A 23,930-nucleotide genomic window follows, 5' to 3' on the forward strand; every position below is an offset into this window, starting at 1 on the left:
CTTTCTAGAACAAGGGAAACGGAAATGTGAACATTAAGAGGAATTCTATGCTAGCCTACAAGACAAGAACGGTGAGAGCTATAACTGCGCCAAACTCAACAAGAACACTCCACTGTGATAGTCACAAAGAGTTGTGCTAGCCTACTCACTAGATAGGCATCCTTGGCAGCATACTCGCTGGAACAAGGGATTCCTTGCTAGCTTGCTTGCTAGAACAAAGAAAATACCAAAATACAGCAAGCAGCAAGCTTCTTGCTTCCATTTGCTTCTGCCTTTTTCTCACAGTAGCAGGAAAGTACCCTGTGTGTGCAGCAAAATGCGCTCTAATGGCCAATTGCAATCTAGGAATAATGTACATATGCAGAGATTTCAGTCTATCTCTTATATGCATCGACTAGCGTGAGATTGTAAATGCTGTCATATCAAAAGATGTTATATAATAAGGGAGGTTGGTGAGAATTAAATGTGCATTATTTGAGGTGTCACTCATCTTCTGAAGGTTCATTCACTTCCCCTGTGATTTTATGACAGGTAGGGGAGTTGAAGGAACGCCACATATCATGAAACATTCTCTAGTTAATTTCTCAGTATTTGTCATATTTTATAAGCCTCCTCTCATTCGTAAGTCAGTCAAGTCCAATTTTTTATTCGATTGACACCATGTTTACACTACTTACATTTAGGGAGCTAATCCTTTTTACTAATGCATGGGATTACGTTCTGATGGGGCATTGGCCTTGAGTCCTCATTATGATGTCACTGAAAGACCTATTTAAGAAAATGTTTAGAGCACGACATGGTACCATTATGAAGTCCACATTATCTAATGTGATTATCGTTTGCATTGAAATAGGGGTACCATAATGGAGGTATTACACCAAGTACCCCATAATGGAGGTATTACACCAAGGATCCATCTTCCAAGGAAAATGATACCTTGCATAGTTGAAGAAGAGTATTATCCATGAATATCATGATGGATTTGGTTAAGTCATTATGATCCTGACATTGCTTCTATATATCGATTAGGACATTGTTGAAAGACTTGTATTCATTAGTGATTTGATTGGGCATAAAATTACTGAAGCAACTGTGCTGTTGAAACTGTGTTTTTTCTCCAGCTTCAAATGGCACTAATGTTCATACTACATTCTGTTTGGTTCCAAACCACTTGATTCAGATAGGTGTCATGAAGGAAGAGTGAATATAAGGCAAAGAAGGTAGTGAACTCTTCACGTTTTTTTTTATGTAAGTACTCTGCAAAAGTAGTAACATGGTCCTTGGCCTAAACTTTATCCCCTTATTTTGTGGGTCAGCTAATTCGCTACTGGCTAAGATTTAATACATCGATGCAACTTATATTATCAAATGATAGTGATGTGCTGTCTGCACTGCAGCTTTCTTGATACCATACTTGTTTTAGTTTATTTTGCAAATAATGTAAAGGCTAATTATACACCCTGTGCATTGCAAAGATATCTTACTTTCTCTTTTTTACGTTAGGATGATGAAAATTCAGCCGCAAAAAACCCACAAGAAACTTTATAAAATACGGATGTGGAGTTATTTCATAAATGGCTAAAATTTGAAGCAAATTGAGTCTTTCTAATATGGAATGGAAAAATATACCTAGTTGCATTCAGATTATTTTAATTGTAACCTTGAACAAAAGCGTAATAATAAATATAGATATCTATGCAAAAAAATGTTCCTATCCCCCTTGAATTTAGGTATTATTATTACAAAGTGGTTAAATCTGGTCATTACATCTGTGTAAAGTGTTTGAATAGAAAATGGCACACCAAAATTTCAAGTACAAATATGAAAAAAAGATTAAAAAAGAAATATGATTGGTATGAATCTTAAAATAACAGATAAGTAAAAATATTGGGGGACACTTACCCACGTGGATTGCATGTACAAAGTAGCTCAATATATATAGAGTTCACCTGGATGACAAAGATGTGTTTAGTTACAGAACCCTCTGGGGTTCTTATACAAAATTGGAGGGAACATTCCGAAGTTTTTAATTGTGCCAATTTGATTAAGACTAATATTCAAACAAATGGTCTTAATGATCCTCAGTGTCAGTCTAAATATCTGGTGTGAACTAAATGACATGTAGTTTTAACTTTTAAGTTTTAAATTTTGCCGTTGAATAGTTTTAAGATATATCTTCTTTTTGTTTCTCTTTGCAGGATCATCATGCAGTTGATGTGCTTTTAGCAGAGATGGATATCTATGAGCTTTTTGTATTCAGACATTGTAAAGGAAGAAGGGTCAAGCTTGTACTCTGTGAAGGTATGTAATTTGCTTTGTATGTCTATCAATTGCATTGCTATTATGTAGTAATAAGATATCTCAATCCTAGAGAATTCCAACTTGTTATTTTCAATCTGGGCATTTTGGCTCAGTACGGCTATGTCCTAGATTCTTAACACATGACACATGGTTCATGTTTGTGTTTGAATTCATTGGAAACGAAATTTGGAAAAAAATCACAACAAATAATTGATAAAATTTACCATTACTCTAATCTCTCTCTCTCTCTCTCTCTATATATATATATATAGATATTGGAGTACATAAATTATGTTTTTAATACATCTAACATCTCATTTTATCTATAAAATATTACGTTAAGCATATAAATTATGCAGGTCTTCTTTGTATCTTATCAACACAGTCAAAATTTAAGGCAGGGCTGGTGAGTGGTTCAAATAATTGTGCAGATTTTTTGGCTTTGAAAGTTCTGATCAAATGTGCACTGGAGAGGGATGTAAAGCATATCCAGATTTTGGTGATTCTCCCATTGTAATAAATTGGATGAAAGGATCCTCCCTGAATATTGCTGATCAGTTAAAGGAGGTCTCTTGCATTTTTGAACAAGTCTCCCAGTCACATTTATAGGGAGCTAATTGAAGAAGTTAATTTTCTGTCGTAGAAAGGGATGGAGTCCCTGTCTCTTCTATATGCTCTGCTTATGATATTTTCTGTTTATCTGGGGTCTGATGGCTGTTGCAGTCTTTACTCTCTTTTATTTACATATGTTTTTAATAGGACTGTATAGGAGGTCTAAGGGCAGCATATCAGAATGCTTCCCGAAGTTTATGTTTTTGGAATTCTTAAAATGTTTTGGGTTGAACACAAAGAGAATATATTGGTGATCTTTTCCATGTTTTCTGATTCAATTATATATCAGTGTTGAAAACATCGGCATTGGCAAAATATTGGTGAGGGTCTGGAAAACATCTTTTTGGCAACATCGACGAATAACTCGGCAAACATTAAAAATGCAAAATATGTTCATTTTTTTTCTTCATATTTTGAAATATATAAAGCAACAACAACATGAAATAAACACATTGGCACATAAATATGAAGAAAACACTGATATATCTGATTTAGTGGACGTCAAATAAAAATGGTACATCAAAGGCGATACCAAATCCTGCTGATCCCTGATTGTCCAATCAAGGACTCAAATGTGGAGAACCAATATAAGATAACATCACATATATAAATATATCTCATCATCATGAGTTATATGTAGCAAAACAAACCAAACTAGCAGCTAGTTATTTGAGATCAATGACCTCTCCCCCTTTTATGGGAAAAAATGATGGATTGTTTGCCAGGCCTGCCCCTAGCAATAGAAGGCCCTGGTCCCACACTTAATATCAAAGGATGACTGCTGGGTATGGAACTATGCTATCCTATATCTGTAGCAGATGGTGCAGATGCTCCCATATTCTCCTCCTACTCCTCCCTTGAGTCCTCATCTTGCTTCCTTTGTACTAATGGTTCCTCGTCTAACTATGTAGGTGACTCCTCCATGATGGAAACCTTAGATTCCACCCTCCACTCAGGCATAACATCAATATTGTCGAAGGAAATGACATCCACATCCAGTGGTTTCTCTATTTGCTTCACTCGTATTTGGAGATTGTAATGGACATGCACCAAGTCATTAAGGCAGGAGAACTCCAACTTGTAAGAGTGTCATAAAAATACTAGTGAGTCTTGACACTTGAGGTCGTAAATTAGATTAAATTTAATTGCTCAATAGAAGGCTAAAGCTCAAAATTATAACCTGCTGTGCTTCTTTTAGTGTATTTTCTCAAATACACTCCAATTGCGCTCACATCTTGAAGCGTTACAAATGTGACTGAGGATTTTGATTGCCAGTTTTTGCAAATTTGGTGCCTCTGCACCATATCTTCACCACCAAATGTCTACAAAAAAATAAAGAAAAGTTAAAACATTATTGAACTTTCAAATAAAACAAAATTGAATTTATAAAATTGAGGATTCTAAGTTAGTGAATTCTAATGAGTCATGACTCGTGACTTACGTGGCATGAAGATGGGACCTTTTACGAATAGCATCATCAAAGCCAAATAGTCCAATACCATCCTGATACATGTGTATTAAGATGAACCACCTTAGTTGGTTTGAAACGTCGACCAAATCCTAATGATGTGATTAATCCGAAACACTGATAGATCTACATTATGGATCACAAAAGTCTTAGATCTAACATTTGTATCTCGCGATTGATTTTGCTGCGAAGCTCGAGATCAGGTACCATCCTATGAATATAGGCATGCAGCCCTTCCATCACCTTGCAATCAAAATCAAAGTTGCATTTGTAGGAAAATGCAGGTTTGAGGAAAAATGCTGTTGCATGAATGGGTCAATGAAGCATCCTTGTCCACCAACTATCAATCACATCCCATAACATCATCTGTCTATTAAACCCAATGGAACCCTTGTCTACATAATAAGCATGAATGGTCTCTTTGGCCCTATCCATGGCCTCGTACAAATAAACCATTGCAGGGTTATCCCCATTTACCAATCTGATAACCTTTACTATAGATTCACGACCTGAGCACACTTCTTCTACTCCTTGCCAAAAGGTGTCAGTGTACACTATTTTTGCAATGGCTCTCCCATCCTGTATCCTGCTGTATCTACAATCATGCCACTCATCAGAAACATACATTTGCTTCAGCTAAAACATTCTCCTTTATCTTTCATTTTGATCCGTTTACTTCAATTTTTAACTTTACCATGAGAATGGTTTTGACCTCATTGGATTTCATATGGAGAAAGTAGAATTTTAGATCTCACTCAAAATTCAGCAGACTTATCAGTTTTTCAGGATTTCTGGATTGGGGGGATTGCAATGTTTCCATTGGATTTTGTCATGTACTAGGGTATGAAACTTGTATTTAATCAAGAACACCAAGCCCTCTATGTGGGGGAAACTCCCAATAATCAAGAGCGCCTAGGGTACTACGATATGGAACTTTTATTTAATCAAGAACACCAAGGCCGTTCGACTATGCGGGAGGTGGAGACTTCCACTAAACCACGAGACAAAAAATTAGAAATTTTTTGTTGCAAGAGGGTCAAGCAGTAGATATAGATTTACTTGTCTTTTCTAGTTTCTAGTACTTTTTATAACGATTGACACTTTCATGTTTATTATGGTATTTTTTGTAAACAATATATGACAATTTAAGTTAGAAGTTTGAAGTTGGCATTTATAACTCATTGGTAATGAATTATGAATATAATGCTTCATGAAAGTTGAAACTTTTCATTGCATGTTTGATATTCTTTGTTATAATTTGGTAATGGTTACAAGTACAACTTTAGTGATGACAAATGTTATATATTGAATTTTGAAAGTTTGAAAATTTAAGATTGATGAATCACGAGACTTGATATGTTGTAACATGTAACTTGTGGACATGTGGTTGATGAAGATTATAACTTCTTGATGATTGATGTTATATGTTTTGACCCATGTTTTTATTATTTTTATATCTAATTCATTATTCTACATGCTTTTGTTGACATATATGCATCAAAATATATACAAATATATATTATATAAAATTCATTCTTGATTCGCTCTTGACCTAGGAGATTTTGAAAATGTTGCTCCCCACTCCCGCTTCTGCTCATGCTCCCAAGAGGCCCTTGCAAAAACTGAATAGTAATGAAGTTGGTGGCAAAGTGTGTTATACTAAGACGCTGCAACTTCTTGTTTCTGGTTTCCCCATATCCTCAAGCATCAAATCAATACAATGTGCTACACAAAGAGTCCAGAACAATGAGTTGTGCCTGTCCATAAGCATCCTTCTAGCGACCACATAATTAATTGCATTATTTGTTATAAATTGCACCACATTTTGCACACCAATCTCCTAGACGAACCCATCTAGCAACTCACATATCAATGTTGCATCTTTTATATGTGTTGATGCATCCACTGATTTAATAAACATGTTACCTTTAGGAGAATGTACTGAAAAATTTAGAAGAGTCATTTTGCCACACAATCTAGCAGGGGTCCTCGGAGGGGTACCTAAGGGACAACTACTAGACCAAATGACAACGATGGGACAAAGAACCACTATCACCTTAGTTAGTGTCCCTTGCTATGCAACATGTCGAACACAATGAAGTTGCCAATTTTCAAAGGTACATGGAGTGAAGATACATATCAGTTCTGGTTTGTTGCGAATGTTGTGTGGACAACTGTTACGAATAAAATATATATAAATAATAGAAATATAAATAACGAGGATAACTGTAATAATGATTAGTTATAATAATTAATAATTAGGTTGAAGAGGCATGTCTAAATGAGACATGACTCTCCATGAAGAAACACTTGCTTGATATATAAGCAAGCCTCTCGTTCTCATTGTAAATCATTCTCATTCTTATTCATTCATTTTAATATACAATATTTTATCCTCATGGATATCTTTATATTCCAAGTCTTTTGGAGTAATTCATTTATAGAAGGAACTTTGTTCGCTTCATTTGGTATCAGAGCAGTCGATCCTTTGACCGCTTCACCACTGCACAAAGCTCATTCTCCGATCACCAGCCCTTGGCTATCAGTCATCATCAACCTTGTTGCTGTCATAATTGAAGCGTTTTGCTACACATTGAGAGATTCTCCATTTTTTAGGTCTTTGGCCATTTGCTTAATTAAAAAAAAAGCTATTTAAAAATAAAAATAAAAATAATTAAAAAGAAAGAAAGAAAATTAAAAACAAAAATAAATAAAGAGACAAAAAGATCATTTAAAGAAAAAGAGAAAATAAATTAAAAATAAATATTTAAAAATAAAATAAAATATATATATACACGAATTCATATATAAAAAAATTGTAAGAAAAGAAATTGAGAAAAAAAATTATAAAAAAAAGGAGCATAAAAGATAAGTTTTGAAGGAGTAATAAAGCCTTGAAGGTATTTAAAAAAGAAGAAGATAAAAGTTAATATAATTGAAGATAATTATAAAGGTAGTAAAAAGAGAATATATTTGTATATTCTCAAAGCCCATATAAGAAGAAAAGAAAAAGAGTTCTTAGAAGTAAAGTAATTGCTGAAGATAGTATTGAAAAGTTATAAAAGGAGTATTTTAAAAGTTAAAAAAAAATTATATTATATATTAAAATGAATGAATAAGAATGAGAATGATTTACAATGAGAACGAGAGGCTTGCTTATATATCAAGAAAGTGTCTCTTCATGGAGAGTCATGTCTCATTTAGACATGCCTCTTAGTGGGATATATTGAGGGAAGGATTCTTAGTGACCTTCAATTTTGAAGATGGGTTTGAGAGCATTGATGAAGTTCTACAAGAGGTTAAGGCAGTGATCTTCAGAATAGCGCAAGAACCTATGGAATAGGTCCAACCAGATTGGAGCACCCTGTTGCGCCATGCGCTGGAATATTAAAATGTGATCGCTGAGGAGGAGGATGAATATCCAAGAAATATTAATATTCCAGAGGCCGAAGGGCATCACGAAGTGGAGGGCCCACAAATAGAGAACTCGGACATCACCGCGCCGTTGAAAACCAAGCAAGTGAACATTGGGATTGAAGCAGAACTGAAGTTTGCAAAAATTTGGGATTATTGGGACGACGCTACTGTGGATAAGGTTGCTGAGTTACTTTGCGAATATCAGGATCTGTTCCCTACTAAGTTTTTGGACTTGAAGGGCATAATAGGAGACTTGGGTGTTATGAAAATCACTCTAAAGCCGGACGTGAAGCCTGTTAAGCAGAGGCCGTATCGCCTGAATCCTAAGTACAAGGAAAAGGTTCACTTAGAGTTGGATAAGATGCTGGAAGCATGCATCATAGAACTAGTGGAAGAGTCTAATTGGGTGAGCCCAATGGTGGTTTAGGAGAAGAAGCAGAAGGGCGAGATAAGGATTTGCGTAGATCTGAGGAAGCTTAATGATGCCTGTGTCCATGATCCATTTCCAACACCGTTTATGGATGAGGTATTAGACAATGTTGGAGGGCAGGAGGCCTACTCATTCATTGATGGGTTTTCGCGGTACCATCAGATTAAGATCGCGCTTGAGAATAGGAGCAAAATGACCTTCGCGACAGAGTGGGGTTGTTTTCAATACACCGTGATGCAGTTTGGACTCAAAAATGCGCCTGCGATATTCTCTTGCGTAGTCATCGCGACGTTCAAGGAGTTTATTCATAAGTTCTTGGAGGTGTACTTTGATGACTGGATGATGTTCAGACTAGTAAAGTGCCATGTAGCAAGTCTGCGCTTGATGCTGGATACATGTCACAGATACCAGATTGCGCTGAACCTGAAGAAGTGCATATTCTGTGTTCCCTTTGGAATCCTACTTGGTATGGTGACCCTGCCAAGATTGCGGTGATAGTGAATCTGGAGGTCCTGAGGAACGTAAAGCAGCTGCCTACAACGTTGGGACATACGGGATATTACAGAAAATTTATCAAGGTATGCTCATATTACCGCGCCTATGGAGAAGCTGCTGAAGAAGGACGCCACATTTTGTCAGGATGAAGAATGTCAACACAATTTGGATATATTGAAAGAAAATATGGTCATCGTGCTGATTATGGTCTTCCCTGACTGGAAGAAGGAATTGCATGTCCATGTTGATGCCTCTTATATTACGTTGGGTGCATTATTAACACAGGCTGTTGAGGGAGAAATGGATCAGCCTATAGCCTTCGCAAGTAGGAAATTATCGAAGGCCGAGAAGAATTACTCAACGACTGAGCGCGAAGGATTGGCCATGGTATACGCACTGAAAAATTTCATGCACTATTTGTTGGGAGGGCATTTCAAGATGTACACTGATCATTTTGCTTTGAAATACCTAGTCAATAACCCTGTGTTGGGGGGGAAGATCTGCCGATGGTTACTGCTATTTCAGGAGTATGACTTTGAGGTCATTGTGAAGCCAAGAAGATTGAATGCAGGACCTGATCATCTGTCGCGGATCGAAACAGGAGAGTAACCTACTAATTTGGAGGAAGGGTTGCCAAATGCGTAGCTCTTCGCAATGCGCGTAGCGGATAATCATTTTGCTGATATCATCCATTTTTTGACTACGGGGATGTTACCGAAAGGGTATACAAGTCAGCAAAAGAAGGAATTAGTAGTGCGTGCGACATACTTTTTAGTGATTGCGGGACATTTGTATAAGATGGGTGCAGACAAGATATTGCGACGTTATGTGCCAGATTTTGAGAGGAACAACATTCTCGTTGAAGCTCATGGAGGGGCTACGGGTGGACATTATACAAGAAAGGTGACTGTGCAGAAGATTTTGTGCACAAGTCTATGTTGGCCAACGCCGCATAAAGATTCTAAAGCATATTGTAAGGCATGGGATGTGTGTCAAAGAACTAGCAGACCAATGCAGAGGGACGAGTTGCCATTGAATCCTCAAGTATCACTGCAACAATTTGAAAAATGGGTGATTGATTTTGTTGGGCCAATTCAACCCCTAGGAAAGAAGTCAAGTGTGCGCTACATCATCACCACACCGTAGTATCTAACCAGTTGTGCAGAGGCACCACTGGTTAAGGATTGTAGTGGGGCTACAACATCGAAGTTTTTGTTTGAATATGTCTTGACTAGGTTTGGCTTCCCGAAAGTGTTGATGAGCGACAAAGGTACTCACTTTCCGAACGATATGACCAACGCGCTAATGGAAGAATTCCAGGTTTACCATCAAAAGAGTACACCATATCACCCACAGGCGAATGGAATTGTTGAGGCTTTCAACAAGATTTTGGAGAACGCGCTGTCGAAGATCTACAACGTGCAGCGAAATGATTGGGATGTGCATGTACCTGGAGTGCTATGGGCGTATAGGATTACTTGCAAGAAGCCGACATGACAAATGCCGTTCAGGTTGGTTTATGGTGTAGAAGCTGGGATGCTAATGGAGTATATCGTGCCTAGTTTGTGCATAACAGCTCTCACAGGTATGGCAGATCGTGAAGCCTTGGAGGAACGACTCGCGCAACTGATGGAGCTTGAAGAAGACCGATTCTTGGCTAGATTCCATCAGCAAGTATAGAAGAAACGTGAAAAAGCTTGGCACGATTGACACATCAAGCTTCGCACGTTCAAGGTAAATGATCTGGTATTGTTATATGATAGTAAGTTTACTAAATTTCCAGGTAAGTTTCATATGCATTGGCTGGGGCCATATATTATCAAAGAAATTACAGATGGAGGCGCAGTTCAGCTGAATGGAGAACCTTTTCCGGGAAGAGTGAATGGACGCCGATTAAAGCTTTATACAGGGGATCTTGTGCAATGGCTATATGGCGGAAGGATAGTCTTAGTGCTTTAGGCAGTTGCAAGGGAGCGCGGGACTATAAACTACACTGCCAGGGTTGGAGGACTATGCACTAGGCGGGCTGCGCGGGAAAGGGTGAAGTTGCAATATAGTAAGATGTGCATAGGAGCTGCGTTGTGGAGGGAGGTGTCGCGAAGCATAGCAAGAAAGTGACCGTTGGAGTCTCATGATTTGACAGCTAGAAGACGGTTAAGGGGAGGGGGTTGGTAGCATTTAAGGCCAAAATATTTGAAGATCTGCCGCCAAAACAACATTAATTGTCAAAATTTGGGAGGAATGGTCGGATATGAATTCAAAAACCCCTATAATTTACTCGTGCCGGTCAAATAGAGAACACTTTGTACACTTGGAGTTTTTGTTGAAATTTGCTGTCTGTTGATGAGCCGAGCATTTTGGGAGGAATTGTTCACCCACACAGACATTTCTCTTGAAGCCCGTGAATTGTTTATGGAGAAGATGACTGCCACCAACCCCGTTGAGGCTTTGAGTGCGGAAACAACAGTATCTGACACCCCAGGCCCCTGAAATATCCATTGTTGAAGTTATGCTTTCGGTGACCACGACGCCGATGTTGCCAAGGCCGAAACAATCCATAGCAAAGGAGACGCAGAAGAAGCCAGTATAGATATGCGCTTCCCCAAGGAAGCATAACGCGACCCTGACCTAAAAATAAGACGAAGCCGGGAAAAGGCAAAGAAAAGGTTGTAGACCTGGAGGCCGAAGAAGGCCAGGGAATAGAAGATGTCGATGTCGAAGGAGCGGAGCCCCTCACAAAGCTCCCTCAGTATATCCCTCTGAGGAAGGGAAAGACGAAGATTCCAAAAGACCCAGACTCTGAGAAATTTGTCATTTCCACACCCCTGCTACTTGAGCAGGTGCCTTTTGAAGGTCTGTGGCTTGTGCGAGTCCCGTTATTGAAGAAGGAGGTCTGGGACTTAGTAGATCATGCTAAGTTCCCATACTTAACGACAAATAACTTCATGAAACGAGTATATTATGAAGGCATGGGTGTGACAATGCTGGAAACAGAGGAATGGGCCTGCAGTGTTGAGCAATCTGGGCTGCTCAACTTGCTTTGGGTGCCACATTACCACCGCACCCCAATTAACACAACTTGCATACACCAATTGCTCACTCTGGTACATGATGGGTGTTTATGGCTAGGAGGGCCTATACCCATCACATATATGCTTATCCACAAGATTACCCACCTGCCTCAAGAAGGTTTGAATCCGGCCAAGGAGTTTGGCGGAAAGACAGGAGAGAAGGCGCTGGCTGAGCACATGAAAAACGATAATAATCTTGTGAAGAAGGCGTGAGGGTATTCGATCCTGTCAATAAACAACCCTGCAGTTCAATTGGCCACACAAATATTGGCTGGCAAGGTGATGAGGAAGTGCTGTGCGGATGAAGTTTTGGCGCCCGTAGTGTCTCTAGCGGCTCAGTGCGCGAAAGGCGTACTGTTCAATTGGTCGCGATACCTATGCCAAGAGTTCTTCGCGAATTGTTGCGAGGCCCATGATGTCACCAAGCCATTTCATTACGCTTGGTTTCTGATCTCCATTGTGTTGGTTGCATGGGAGCTGCAAGAGGACAGCGAGTTTCCTCCGTTGGAAAAAGGATTGTTGGAGGCCGCGCAGTTAGCCTCCCAATGGGCTACAAAGGGCCTTGCGCGCGTCACAGAGACTAAGATTTTTGGGTCCTGATGGAAGAAAGTCTCCGTATGGCAGTTAACCAGCGCCCAAGGTTGTCCCCAACCTTGTACATGCAGTTGTCATCCTATGCAACGTTTAAGGCTGACTTCCACTGGGTCTATATCCAGGCATGGAAGGAACCCACGCAGAAGTGGTATGACTTGCCCTACTTGGTAACAGAGTCTGATGTGCAGGAGGTAGTGGCGCGCCCCTTTAGATCTAGCTGTTGGGCCAAGCACAGGTGCAGAAAGTGTGACAACAAAGAAAAGGAAGGAGGCAGCCAAGTAGGCTGCGTAGAACTTGGCTGCGCAGAAGAAGAAAGATGCTGCAGAAAAGGCTCGGGTCGAGGAGGAACGCGCTGCCAAGGAGAAGGCAAAGTAGGAGCAACGCGAGACCCAGAAAGGTGACAAGTCACCTTCGACAGCAACAGAGACCGAAATAGGGCAAGGTGGTGGAGGCGAAGAAGGGTAGTGCACCCTCTTCATGGTGAAAAGGCGAGAATTGGAGCAGCAAGCTGGATCGAGGAAAAAGCAGAAGCCAAAGAAAACACAGGTTGACCCCCTGGTGCTCACTGAAAGCGAACTAGATGAGATTGGCGATAAAGTAAGGGATGTCGCCACAGAGGTACTGCAGCAGTTGGAACAACAATACATACAAACTTTAGGGGTAGTGCAGAAGGATCTTCGCGAGTTCTAGCTCCAAGCAACCAAGCTCCAAGCAAACGTCGGAAAATTGAGTGGTGCAGCAGGCAGTTCGACGCAAGGAAAAACTACAGGCGCAAAGATAATTCCATGGCAATCGATGGATGTGCGAGTCTAACCCCTTCCTGCAAGTTCAGTGCACGCCGACACTGAGGACCAATCGACCTTCTTGATAGAGTACGAAGATGGGCCTCAATCTTGTCGTGATGCAACCGGAGTCGTTGCATGCGCTATTATAGGGAGTTGTGGAGGAGCTTTGCCTTCGGGAACAACGAGCACTTAGTGCTGTTAGCGAGATCAAGGTTAATAATCAGCAGCTGTGCGCTGAGAAGACACAAATTTTGGAAGAAAAAGTGGCGCTCTAGGCGCACAGTTCACGATTGGAGTCAGTGGTCTCGAAGGCATGCAAAACTGTTCCTGAGCTTCATATTCTTGAAGATGCACAACAAGAAGCGAAGGTTAGGAAGTTAGCCACTAAGTACGTGAAGCAAAGGCAAAATTTAACCGAATTCAATTTGAACTGAACATGAAGATCATCGAGCTGCAATTGAAGATGCAACCATCGACTTCACTGGAGGTCCGGGAGCAACGCAGAGCCGTGATCAAGGAAGGCCTGGCTACTCTGGACGCCACAGTTGTAGACTACACAATAGTATTTGAGCAGGCCATGGAGTTGGTCACTAATCTGCAGGAGGATCCAAACCTGCAGATACTGAATACTGAGATTAGGGAGCTGCAGAAGCAACATGCTGAAGTTAGGGAAACAACGTGCTCCATCGCACCAGTGCAACACCTAGCCAAGTTGCAGGAGGGGAAGCAACTCCTTGCGCAGGTGGAAGCAACATAGAGAAAGGAGGCCTTGCTTAAGGCCAGGCTGGAGCCTTGGTTGGAAGAAGCTTATCAGATCTCTACAAATATTTAGGATAAGCGCAAGGGCTTGTAGCAGACGCAACAAACGATGAGGCTGGCCGCCAAAGGACAAGCTACAGTGTAACTAGTGGAAGAAGTCAAGCAGGATGCTACATAGAGCGCTGCCGAGGTTGCAGTAGTTCAGGTGGAGCTAGGGGATCTTCACGGCAAGATCATCGCACCAGCCGAGTGACTCGAGGGCAAAGTCACGACCTTTGTGTTGGGGGCCTATTGAGATGGGGTCCCCTGGGCCAGTTTTGGGGTTAAAAACCCAAGTTTTTATGTAATTGTTTTAAATGATGTAAAGTCTCCATGAATTGTGGACGCGGAGCGCATAGATGATTAGGAGAAAATCCCCACCTAGGCTCTGATACCATTGTAATGTTCCTAAACAAGAATATAAGTGATATACAAAGAATGGAAACAATCCAACAATCCGAAAAAGAAATAGGCATTAAGCACCGATGGAAACAATGGAAATAGAGAACTCCTGAGCCATTTTATTACTTCTTCAGGAGAAAAATACAATAGTAAGTAGAATGGTGCACCTCTTCTTGTCTCAATGGACAAGCATGACAAAACCTATGTGAGCAAATGTTGAACTGAAGGCTGCTACAACTGCTTCACTAAAGTAAACTGTGCTACCCATAAAACTACTCTGTTTGGTAACTTCGAAGGGCTGGGATCACTGCTTCCCGTGCTCAAGAAATTATGATATTTTCAGCTCCTTGCTCCTTGGCCTAAACCCAGAAAAACCCATGAAGGAATTTAGTTGGTTCAGACTTCTGAAATTCACCCCCAAGGAGGTCAACCTTAGCTGCAAATGCAAAACTTAGCCTGCTGGATTAAGGCTGTAAAACCTCCTGGAAAGTGCCCAAAAACTCTGAGATGATCCCTCCTACAAATCTCCTGACTTCTCGGATGAGTTTTTGGGCTGTAGCTCTTGCCCTCAAGACCCACGAAATTGCTGAACTAGCCCTCTACGCTATCTCCCAGGCTTGGAATTCAAACTGTTGGGTTGCTGGTTTCTTTAGCTCCAAAACTCTCACTAAATGTTGGCCCAATGTTGCACTTTAGGTTCCTTGGCTCCTTCGACAATTGGCTGATCCAAGGTAGCTCTATCTCGCTCTGCGTGTTCTCACTGTGGCCCAAAAATACGCACTTCCTGAATGTTGCTGAGTGAATGTGCTGTAGATACCCCATAACTCCTGAAAATGCTTGTGGAACTGCCTTCCTAGGGTGGTACTCGAAGTCCCTCGAAGGTAAGGTTGAATCTCTAGCTTGAGAGATTCGTGGCTGAACAACCAGTTGACTTGGCTAAGCAGCTCGAGCAAACAGTCAAGTAAATTCGATGTACAAGGATGAATGAATAATCTAAACGAGAGCGTCCTCCTCCTTATGAATTTGTGGGCCTTCCTTGCCTCATGTGGGCCTCTCCAATCAGCTATTCGAATTCCCTGAAAACCATTCGAATGGCCTAGTTGGAATTCCCACATGGGTGGCCCCCACCTTCCACTAGCAATTTAATTTAGCCGAAATTTTTGCCAAGTCCCTAAGTCGAAACTACTAGATCCTTTTCCTTGGCCAAAAATGTCCAAAATTGTGTAAAGATGTCCAAATGAGGTGTGAGGTCTCTTCTATTTATACATTTTGTTGTGGGTGAAGAGACAAATGTAGTGGGCTTCTTGAGCCTACATTAAGCTGAGGTCGACCTGAACAATTTGTACATGTGAGGGAATAAATTCAAAATCACACTTCTTCTTTTCCGAATGAGATGATCTTTATATCAATCTTGGACCTATCGAAAAGAGGAATACAATGCAATAATCATCTCCATCATATGAGTTGTCCCAAGGTGTAATTTGGCCATAGTTGCCTGTTACCCACCACTTTGTGGGTAACATCCCCAGGATATTCTTTTCCTCTATGATGAGCCTCAGTTGGCAGCCAACGACCCTTGATGCCTTCTACTAGCTCGTATTGCCATTTCTTTGCCACCTAGTCCAGCCATGCGGTCCCTCACCCACTTGTATTGATCGTATGTTTGAAGGTGGGCCTCCTGAATCTAAAGGTATGTCTTGTCATTTGGTAATTAAGTATTGGGTTTACTTATCATGGATACTTCTGGGTATGGATTGATGGGATTATTTGGCGGAAAGAGTGGGCTTAGTTTGTGCTCTGGTCCCCTTGATCTCTTTTGGTTGTTACCCTTGGATCTTAGTCCTGTGGGATCTCTTTTATTGACAGTTTGGTTTTAGGGTGGTACTACTTGGGAAACCCTGGCTTTGGGTGCTTGGTCCCGCTCCTTTACTTGCACATATTACTCCCTTTCCACTCATTATATCCCCATTCATCTTTTCTCCAATCCTGTGGCCACATTTCAATCCTGGGTCCACATAGGGCTAGCCTCCCTATCCCCTTGCCCCCACCTTGGGTGAGGCCTAGAATGATGCCCTAGAGGTTGAAAAATTGATTGAAAAAGTGAAAAGCATAATTGGCCACATTTAGCAGGAAATTGTACCACAAAATGCAAAATATGACCGAGACAAAATAGTTAGCATGTGGGCAGAAGCCTTTGCATGAACTCTACCCCAATCTATGGCCATTACCTTGGTTCCATAGGCCCTAGATGAGCCTCCTATATCAGTCAGGAATCCATGATTGTCCCAACTCCCAGAGGGCAATGAACCACCCTACCTAAAAGGGGGTAATCACTGCTATATCTTACACATCATGCTCTTGTCCTTTGAGCCTTGAGTAGTTAATTAAACAAAATTCATAAAAGGCAAAAGGTATATAAAGAAGGGTGGAAAAATCAAGGCGACGACACCTCATGTACCAAAATTGCTTCTTCCTATACATTACATATCCAGCTGTGGGCTTCCCCTTATCTAGCTATCCGTATGCCCCACTAAGTGGCCTAAGACTACCCCTCTCATTCTCTATTCCATCTCACTTATTTGTCATTTGCCGCCCCATTAGAGGGATGTGCCTTGGACATACTATCCCCTTTAAGGGCTGAAACCACCTAATAAGGTACTTGGCTAATCCCTTTGGAGCTTGGAGACACTAGCACATGCCAAAACCCACGACGGAAAGGCATACCATTATGAAGTGCCCACTTTGTTATCCATGATTTGTAAGCTCGTTTACTCAATTATTTTATACTAGAAACCTATGGGACACATTGGATCTTATGTAGGATTGCATGTGGTTTCCATTTGGGTTTGGTTTCCATATATGGGATCCTATTAAATTGGCAACTAGGGCCAAACTTCATGTGGGTCATCTTATTCATGGCTAATAATATTTTTATTAGATTCCTCTCGTCGAGAGGTGTATGATTGATCTAAGATCATCCGATTCCGATAAGTATTTATGGAGATATGAATTTATTTTGATTATGGAATTATTATCAAGCCGACCTACAACTCATGTAGGCTCAGAAGCCCAACAGTGGCATCTATTCAAACATCAACGTTGTGTATAAATACAAGACTTGTCCTCATTTGCACTCACTCATCTCATCACATCTCTCTCTTCTATTGCGCAGAAAAGAGTCTCTTCTCTACTGCGCAGAAAATGGTCTCTCTCTCACACGTGAAGCCGGAAGCTGCTGAAACTGAAGCTGCAACTGCAGATCCAAACTTTGACCGGTGTGGACCATCAAACCTCCTCTTCTGATCTGCGTTGTAGGTTCATCTGAACCTCCTCTGAAGGCTGCAACTTTTGGTGGTGGAATCAAGTCGATCCGACGGATGGTTTGCGAGATATTGACTGCCCTAGTTTGAAGGATGTTGCTGAAACTAAAGCTGCAATTGCAGAAGTGAAGTTTGACCTGCGTGGACCAGAAGATCTCCTCATTTGAACTGCGTTGTAGGTTCATCTGAACCTCCTCTGAAGGCTGCAACTTTTTGTGGTGGAATCAAGCTGATCTGACGGTCGGCTTGTGAGATATCGACTGCCCTAGTTTTGATGATGAAGCCGCTAATGCTGATGCTGCTGATCTAGGGTTTTCTACTGTTGATATAAATCAGATTTATTGTACTATTTCTCTCTGCTGAATTATTGAAGATAAGAGCGGATTTGATCAAAGGGTTTCCCCAAGCATTGTGGGGTTTGTCCGTGGCTACATCTTGTGTCTCTTGTCTTGGCTTGTTTTCTGTCGATTGTTAAATGTTCTATCTGCACTTTATTTTATGTACATGTGATTGCTAATCTGTGGAATATAATAAGAAAAAGAAGTAAACTGTTATAAACATAGAACATACCATAACTTAACATGGTATCAAAGCTGAGGTGAAGACAAAGCCCAAGCAAGAGCAAGAGCAAGAGCAATCACCGAAGAGAAGATTGGCAAGGCTATCCTAAAAGAACTATGGGGTCCTCAACACTCTTTCCTGCTGAAGACAAGCTCCGTGGGAAAGCTGACTATCACGGATGGAAGATGTCTATCGATCTAACCCTAGAAGATTAAGGAGTGCTGGACCATGTAAGAGGCAACATTGTTGAGCCTCCATCAATTGCATACGCTGCTGCCTGGAACAAATGGAAAAATGGAGAAGTCAAAATAGAAGATCATCTGGGACTCTATCGACAAGCACTTGGTGGTTTACATCTCTGAATTGGACACCTGCAAGGAAATCTACGATAGACTGGTGAGTATATTTAAAGTTAATGATGCAAATCAAGTTTTGTTTCTTAGAAATAAACTGAGGGAAATCAAGAAGGGTAAAGATGAGAGTATGCAAGCATACTTCTTAGGAATCACCGAGATCAAGAATGATCTCCTATCTATTGGGGAGACTATTACTGACATAGAAATGGTATTCGCGACTCTTGGAGGATTACCATCCAAATGGTACGTTTTCAGGACTACTCTTCTGAACAATAATATAATTCCTGGTTTTGAGGAATTAATGGCTAGATGCATTCAAGAAGAAACAAGGGTAGAAGAGCAAGAAATGCCCATGCCTAAAGGTCCTCCTGCTACCTTTTCTTCTCATGCTAAGAAAAGAAATAATTCAGGGACTAAATCAAAAGGAAAGGCTGGAGCTAAGGGTGGAAGAAAAGGACGATGTTACATCTGCAATAAAGTAGGTCACTATGCAAGGGAGTGCCTTGATAGAAAGGACTGACAACGGGACGAGTAGAGTTGGGAATCAAGGAAGAGGACAACCATTCAAGAAGGCTAGAAATTCTAGGATGTATTAAATGCACTTGACCTCAAAAAAGAACTTGGTATCCATCTCGGCAATGGAAGACAAAGGCTACAAGGTAACCTTCAGCGATGGCAAGGTACGTATAAAGATGCTTTCACTCTTGGGTTTTGAGTTGATTCTTTATATCAGGTCGATGGAAGTCTGCTAGGTGTCATGTCTTGTGACACATCTCTTCAGTTCGAACTTTGGCATCGGAGGTTTGCCCCCTTAATTATAAAGCTCTACTCAGTGTAAGACAAATGGTGACAGGGATGCCCGAATTCCAAGTAGAGAAAGAAGGTGTATGTCCAGGATGTGCTGAAGGAAAGCTCAAAAGGGGACCATTCCCCTCAAGGCAAAGCAAGACCTCCGATATATTATAGTTGGTTCACTCAGGCATATCTGAGGCTGGCATTAAGAGGGAGACTACTGCACCACATACTCCTGAGCAGAATGGTGTGGCGAAAAGGAAGAACCATACAGTTGTGGAAGTTGTCTCTATGTGTAGATGATGTAACAATGCCTGATGTGGAGGAACCCATGGATCCTATTTATCCACCTGAGCCTTCCTCTTCTAGGAAGAGGCCTTCATGGCTTAGGGGGATACTTGATGATGCTGAAGGACATGCTGCACCCTGAGGAACCTTCCGTGAAAGTAAGAAACCTAACAAGTATCAGGGATACCTGACCATCATGAGCACGATCATACAAAATGAGCCTTCATCATTCTCAGATGTCGTCAAGGATCAAGTATGGAAGGATGCTATGACCAAATAATATGAGTCTATTATGGAAAATGATGTCTGGGAAGTAGTTCCCAGACCCCAGGACAAGACAATTGTTACTTCAAAATGGCTTTACAAGATAAAGCTGCAACAGATGGAAGTACATAATAGTATAAGGCTCGTTTTGTTGGTCGTGGTTTCTGCCAGAAGGAAGGTATAGACTATGATGTGATATTTGTAGCTGTTGCCAGATATACGACCATCTGCTTGATCATAGCCCTTGTCGCTTCACAAGGATGGAACCTACATCAGATGGATGTCAAGATCGCGTTCTTGCATGGTTCGATCAAAGAAGAGGTCTTTGTGGAGCAACCCGAAGGATTTGAGATTTATGATTGAAAATCTCGTGTATGCAGGTTGAAGAAGGCTCTCTATGGGCTGAAGCAAGCACCCTGAGCATGGTATGAGAGGATCGATAGCTACTTGATGAAGCTGGGGTTCACTAGGAGTGAAGCCGATCCTAACCTTTACGTTAAGGTTGAAGATGACAAGCCTCTCATACTGGTGTTGTATGTAAATGACCTCTTTCTAACAGGTGCATATCCTTTGATTCACAAATGTAAGAGGGAGTTGGCTTCTGAATTTGAAATGAAGAACCATGACTTGAAGTGTGGCAGAAGCCAAGGGAAATTTTCCTATCTCAAGGAAAATATGTGATGAAGATTCTGAAAAGATTTGGTATGATGGACTGCAAGCCTGTGACTACCTCGAGGATCTTAACTTTCAGAAGTTATATGTTAGTGATGTCGGACCAGGTTTGGGAAATGCCTCTGAGTTTCAAAAACTCATTCGCGTTGATGTTCTTGGTGAACCTCCGTCCGAACATATGTTTTGCAGTTAGCATTGTGAGCTCATATTTGGTTGAGCCTCACTAGATTGGTGCCAAGAATCTTCTGAGATGTCTTTATGACACAATCTTCACTGCCGGAAATATGAAACTACATGATTAGTCAAATGCCGATCAGGCATGTAGTGTGGGGGATCACTGGAGCACTTTTAGTGCTGTTTCTCTTTGGATTCTGCTTCGATATAATGGATGAGCAGGAAGCAAAAGCCGATTGCATAAGCACTGCCGAGACCAGATACATATCTACGAGTATGATCTCGTATGAAGCTGCTTGGTTGGGGAAGCACTTCAGTGAGTTGTTTGAACACATACCACTGTGATTCTCTGTAACAACTAGAGGAGGGATTTGATTATTGAGGGATCCCATATTCGTCGATTGCTCTAGCAGATAGACATCATCTGGGATATGGTAAGTCGATGAGCAAGGAGGCTCCATCGCATTAAGATGATGTACAAGTCGATACACCTTGTCAAAGCCTCGAGGAAAGATCTAATCTGTGATTTTCCCAAACGACTTGGAGTCGTAAAAAAACCCTTGTACAAGGGTCTTGCATGTTGCATACATTGAGCTCTGTGAGCTCTGGGGGGTTGCGGTTCTTACTGGAGCAACATACGACCACAGGGTGACTCACCCTCCCCTGGTGGTACGCTTTGGAACAAGATGATTCGCTCTCTTGTGGGACAAGATGATTCGCTCTCTTGTGGAACAGGATGATTAGCTCTCCTGTGTAGCAGGATTGATGTGTTCTCCTGTGAGGCCTAGATTGATGTGTTCTCCATGGCGATTATAGCAGGATTGATGTGTTCTCCTGTGAGGCCTGGATTGATGTGTTCTCCATGGTGATTGTAGCAAGATTGATGTGTTCTCCTGTGAGGCCTGGATTGATGTGTTCTCCATGGCGATTGTAGTAGGATTGATGTGTTCTCCTGTGAGGCCTGGATTGATGTGTTCTCCATGGCGATTGTAGTAGGATTGATGTGTTCTCCTGTGAGGCCTGGATTGATGTGTTCTCCATGGCGATTGTAGTAGGATTGATGTGTTCTCCTGTGAGGACAAGATTGATTAGTTCTCCTATCGAGGCATCCTACCCATGCAGTCTGGGACTCATGGGAAGTACCTCTCATCTGATCAATGAGCAGGGAAATGAAGTTAGGGACCATAGTAGTACTGGTGGACGCATCGTTGTATCTACCGTACTCCCTACGCTAGGATGACCTCCATTGATTTGGGATCAGTGATACTGGCCTGGGACCAGTGGTAGGAGTGGTACATTCTATGACACTGACTTTGGGTCAGTTGAGACTGGTCTGGGACCAGTGGTATGCACTCTAACACTGACTTTGAGTCAGTGGAGGATGTTACTGGTCTGGGACCAATGGTAGGAGTTGTACATAGTAACATACTATGACACTGGCTTCGGGTCGGTTGAGACTGGTTTGGGACCAGTGGTACATACTCTGAGGCTAACCTTAAGTAAGTATGATACATCCTCGATCATTTCTTCTTCTTCATAATTCGGACAAAAGCAGAGCAGAACAAACAAAACAGAGCAGAGTAGAACAGAGCAGAGCAGTACAAATCAGTACAGGGCAGAACAAGACAAGGCAGAATAGGAAGAATAGAGTAGAGCAGGGCAAGGGTTAGGCTTTACAGGGCAGTGCATTTGATGGATGAACAGTAGCAAACGACAGACAGATTGCAGATGAAGTTCTCCCTAGTTGAGAGAGTGTTAAATTGGCAACTAGGGCCAAACTTCATGTGGGTCATCTTATTCATGGCTAATAATATTTTTATTAGATTCCTCTCGTCGAGAGGTGTAGGATTGATCTAAATATCATCCGATTCCGATAAGTATTTATGGAGATATGAATTTATTTTGATTATGGAATTATTATCAAGCCGACCTACAACTCATGTAGGCTCAGAAGCCCAACAGTCGCATCTATTCAAACATCAACGTTGTGTATAAATACAGGAGGACTTTTCCTCATTTGCACTCACTCATCTCATCACATCTCTCTTTCTCTATTGCGCAGAAAAGAGTCTCTTCTCTACTACGCAGAAAATGGTTTCTCTCTCACACATGTGAAGCCGGAAGCTGCTGAAACTGAAGCTGCAACTGCAGATTCAAACTTTGACCAGCGTGGACCACCAAACCTCCTCTTCTGATCTGCGCTATAGGTTCATTTGAACCTCCTCTGAAGGCTGCAACTTTTGGTGGTGGAGTCAAGTCGACCTGACGGACGGTTTGCGAGATATCGACTGCCCTAGTTTGAAGGAAGCTGCTGAAACTGAAGCTGCAACTGCAGAAGTGAAGTTTGACCTGCGTGGACCAGAAGATCTCCTCATCTGAACTGCGCTGTAGGTTCATCTGAACCTCCTCTGAAGGCTGCAACTTTTTGTGGTGGAATCAAGCTGATCCGACGGTCGGTTTGTGAGATATTGGCTGCCCTAGTTTTGATGATGAAGCTGCTAATGCTGATGCTGCTGATCTAGGGTTTGCTAATGCTGATATAAATCAGATTTAGTGTACTATTTCTCTCTGCTGAATTATTGAAGATAAAAGAAGATTTGATCAAAGGGTTTCCCCACACATTGTGGGGTTTGTCCGTGGCTAGCCGCCACATCTTGTGTCTATTGTCTTGGCTTGTTTTATGTCGATCGTTTAATGTTCTATCTGCACTTTACTTTATGTACATGTGATTGCTAATCTGTGGAATATAATAAGAAAAAGAAGTAAACTGTTATAAGCATAGAACATACCATAACTTAACAGATCCTAACCTCTAGAGGTCTACATTGGCACATGTAGGGTGTGGATAGGGAGCCATGGGCCTCCACAACAATAGACAACACTCCACGGACCTTCATGGATGCTCAACGACTACTAGCGATCCACTTTTGGGATGATGGTGATATGCTTGGTACATTATGCCCAACAAGCCCCCACAATGGCTTACCCACTCTTAACAGGTGTCCCAAGACTTGTACGATGTAATGGTAGCATTCATTCCACCACTTGGACCCTTGCAGAAGGTCTATATGCATTTCCGATTCATATGGAGAGCCATGGGGCCATTTTTGTGACCTCAGACCCATTGGGA

The 23,930-nt window shown here is 41.5% G+C and overlaps 1 protein-coding gene across 1 annotated transcript in view; it reads left to right on the top strand.

The window, feature by feature from the left end:
* Positions 1-23,930, top strand: part of LOC149168400 (uncharacterized) — a 362,722-nt gene that overhangs the window by 195,390 nt on the left and 143,402 nt on the right. Inside the window, exon 16 of the mRNA XM_089428261.1 lies at positions 2,199-2,301. Coding sequence (XP_089284387.1) covers positions 2,199-2,301 — 103 coding nt within the window. The remainder of the gene's footprint in view (positions 1-2,198; positions 2,302-23,930) is intronic.

The sequence above is a fragment of the Pinus tabuliformis genome, chromosome 4_2 (assembly GCF_031772625.1).
Source record: "Pinus tabuliformis cultivar Carrire ecotype Pingquan chromosome 4_2, CPIR1, whole genome shotgun sequence".
In the NCBI taxonomy this organism is placed as follows: Eukaryota; Viridiplantae; Streptophyta; class Pinopsida; order Pinales; family Pinaceae; genus Pinus; species Pinus tabuliformis.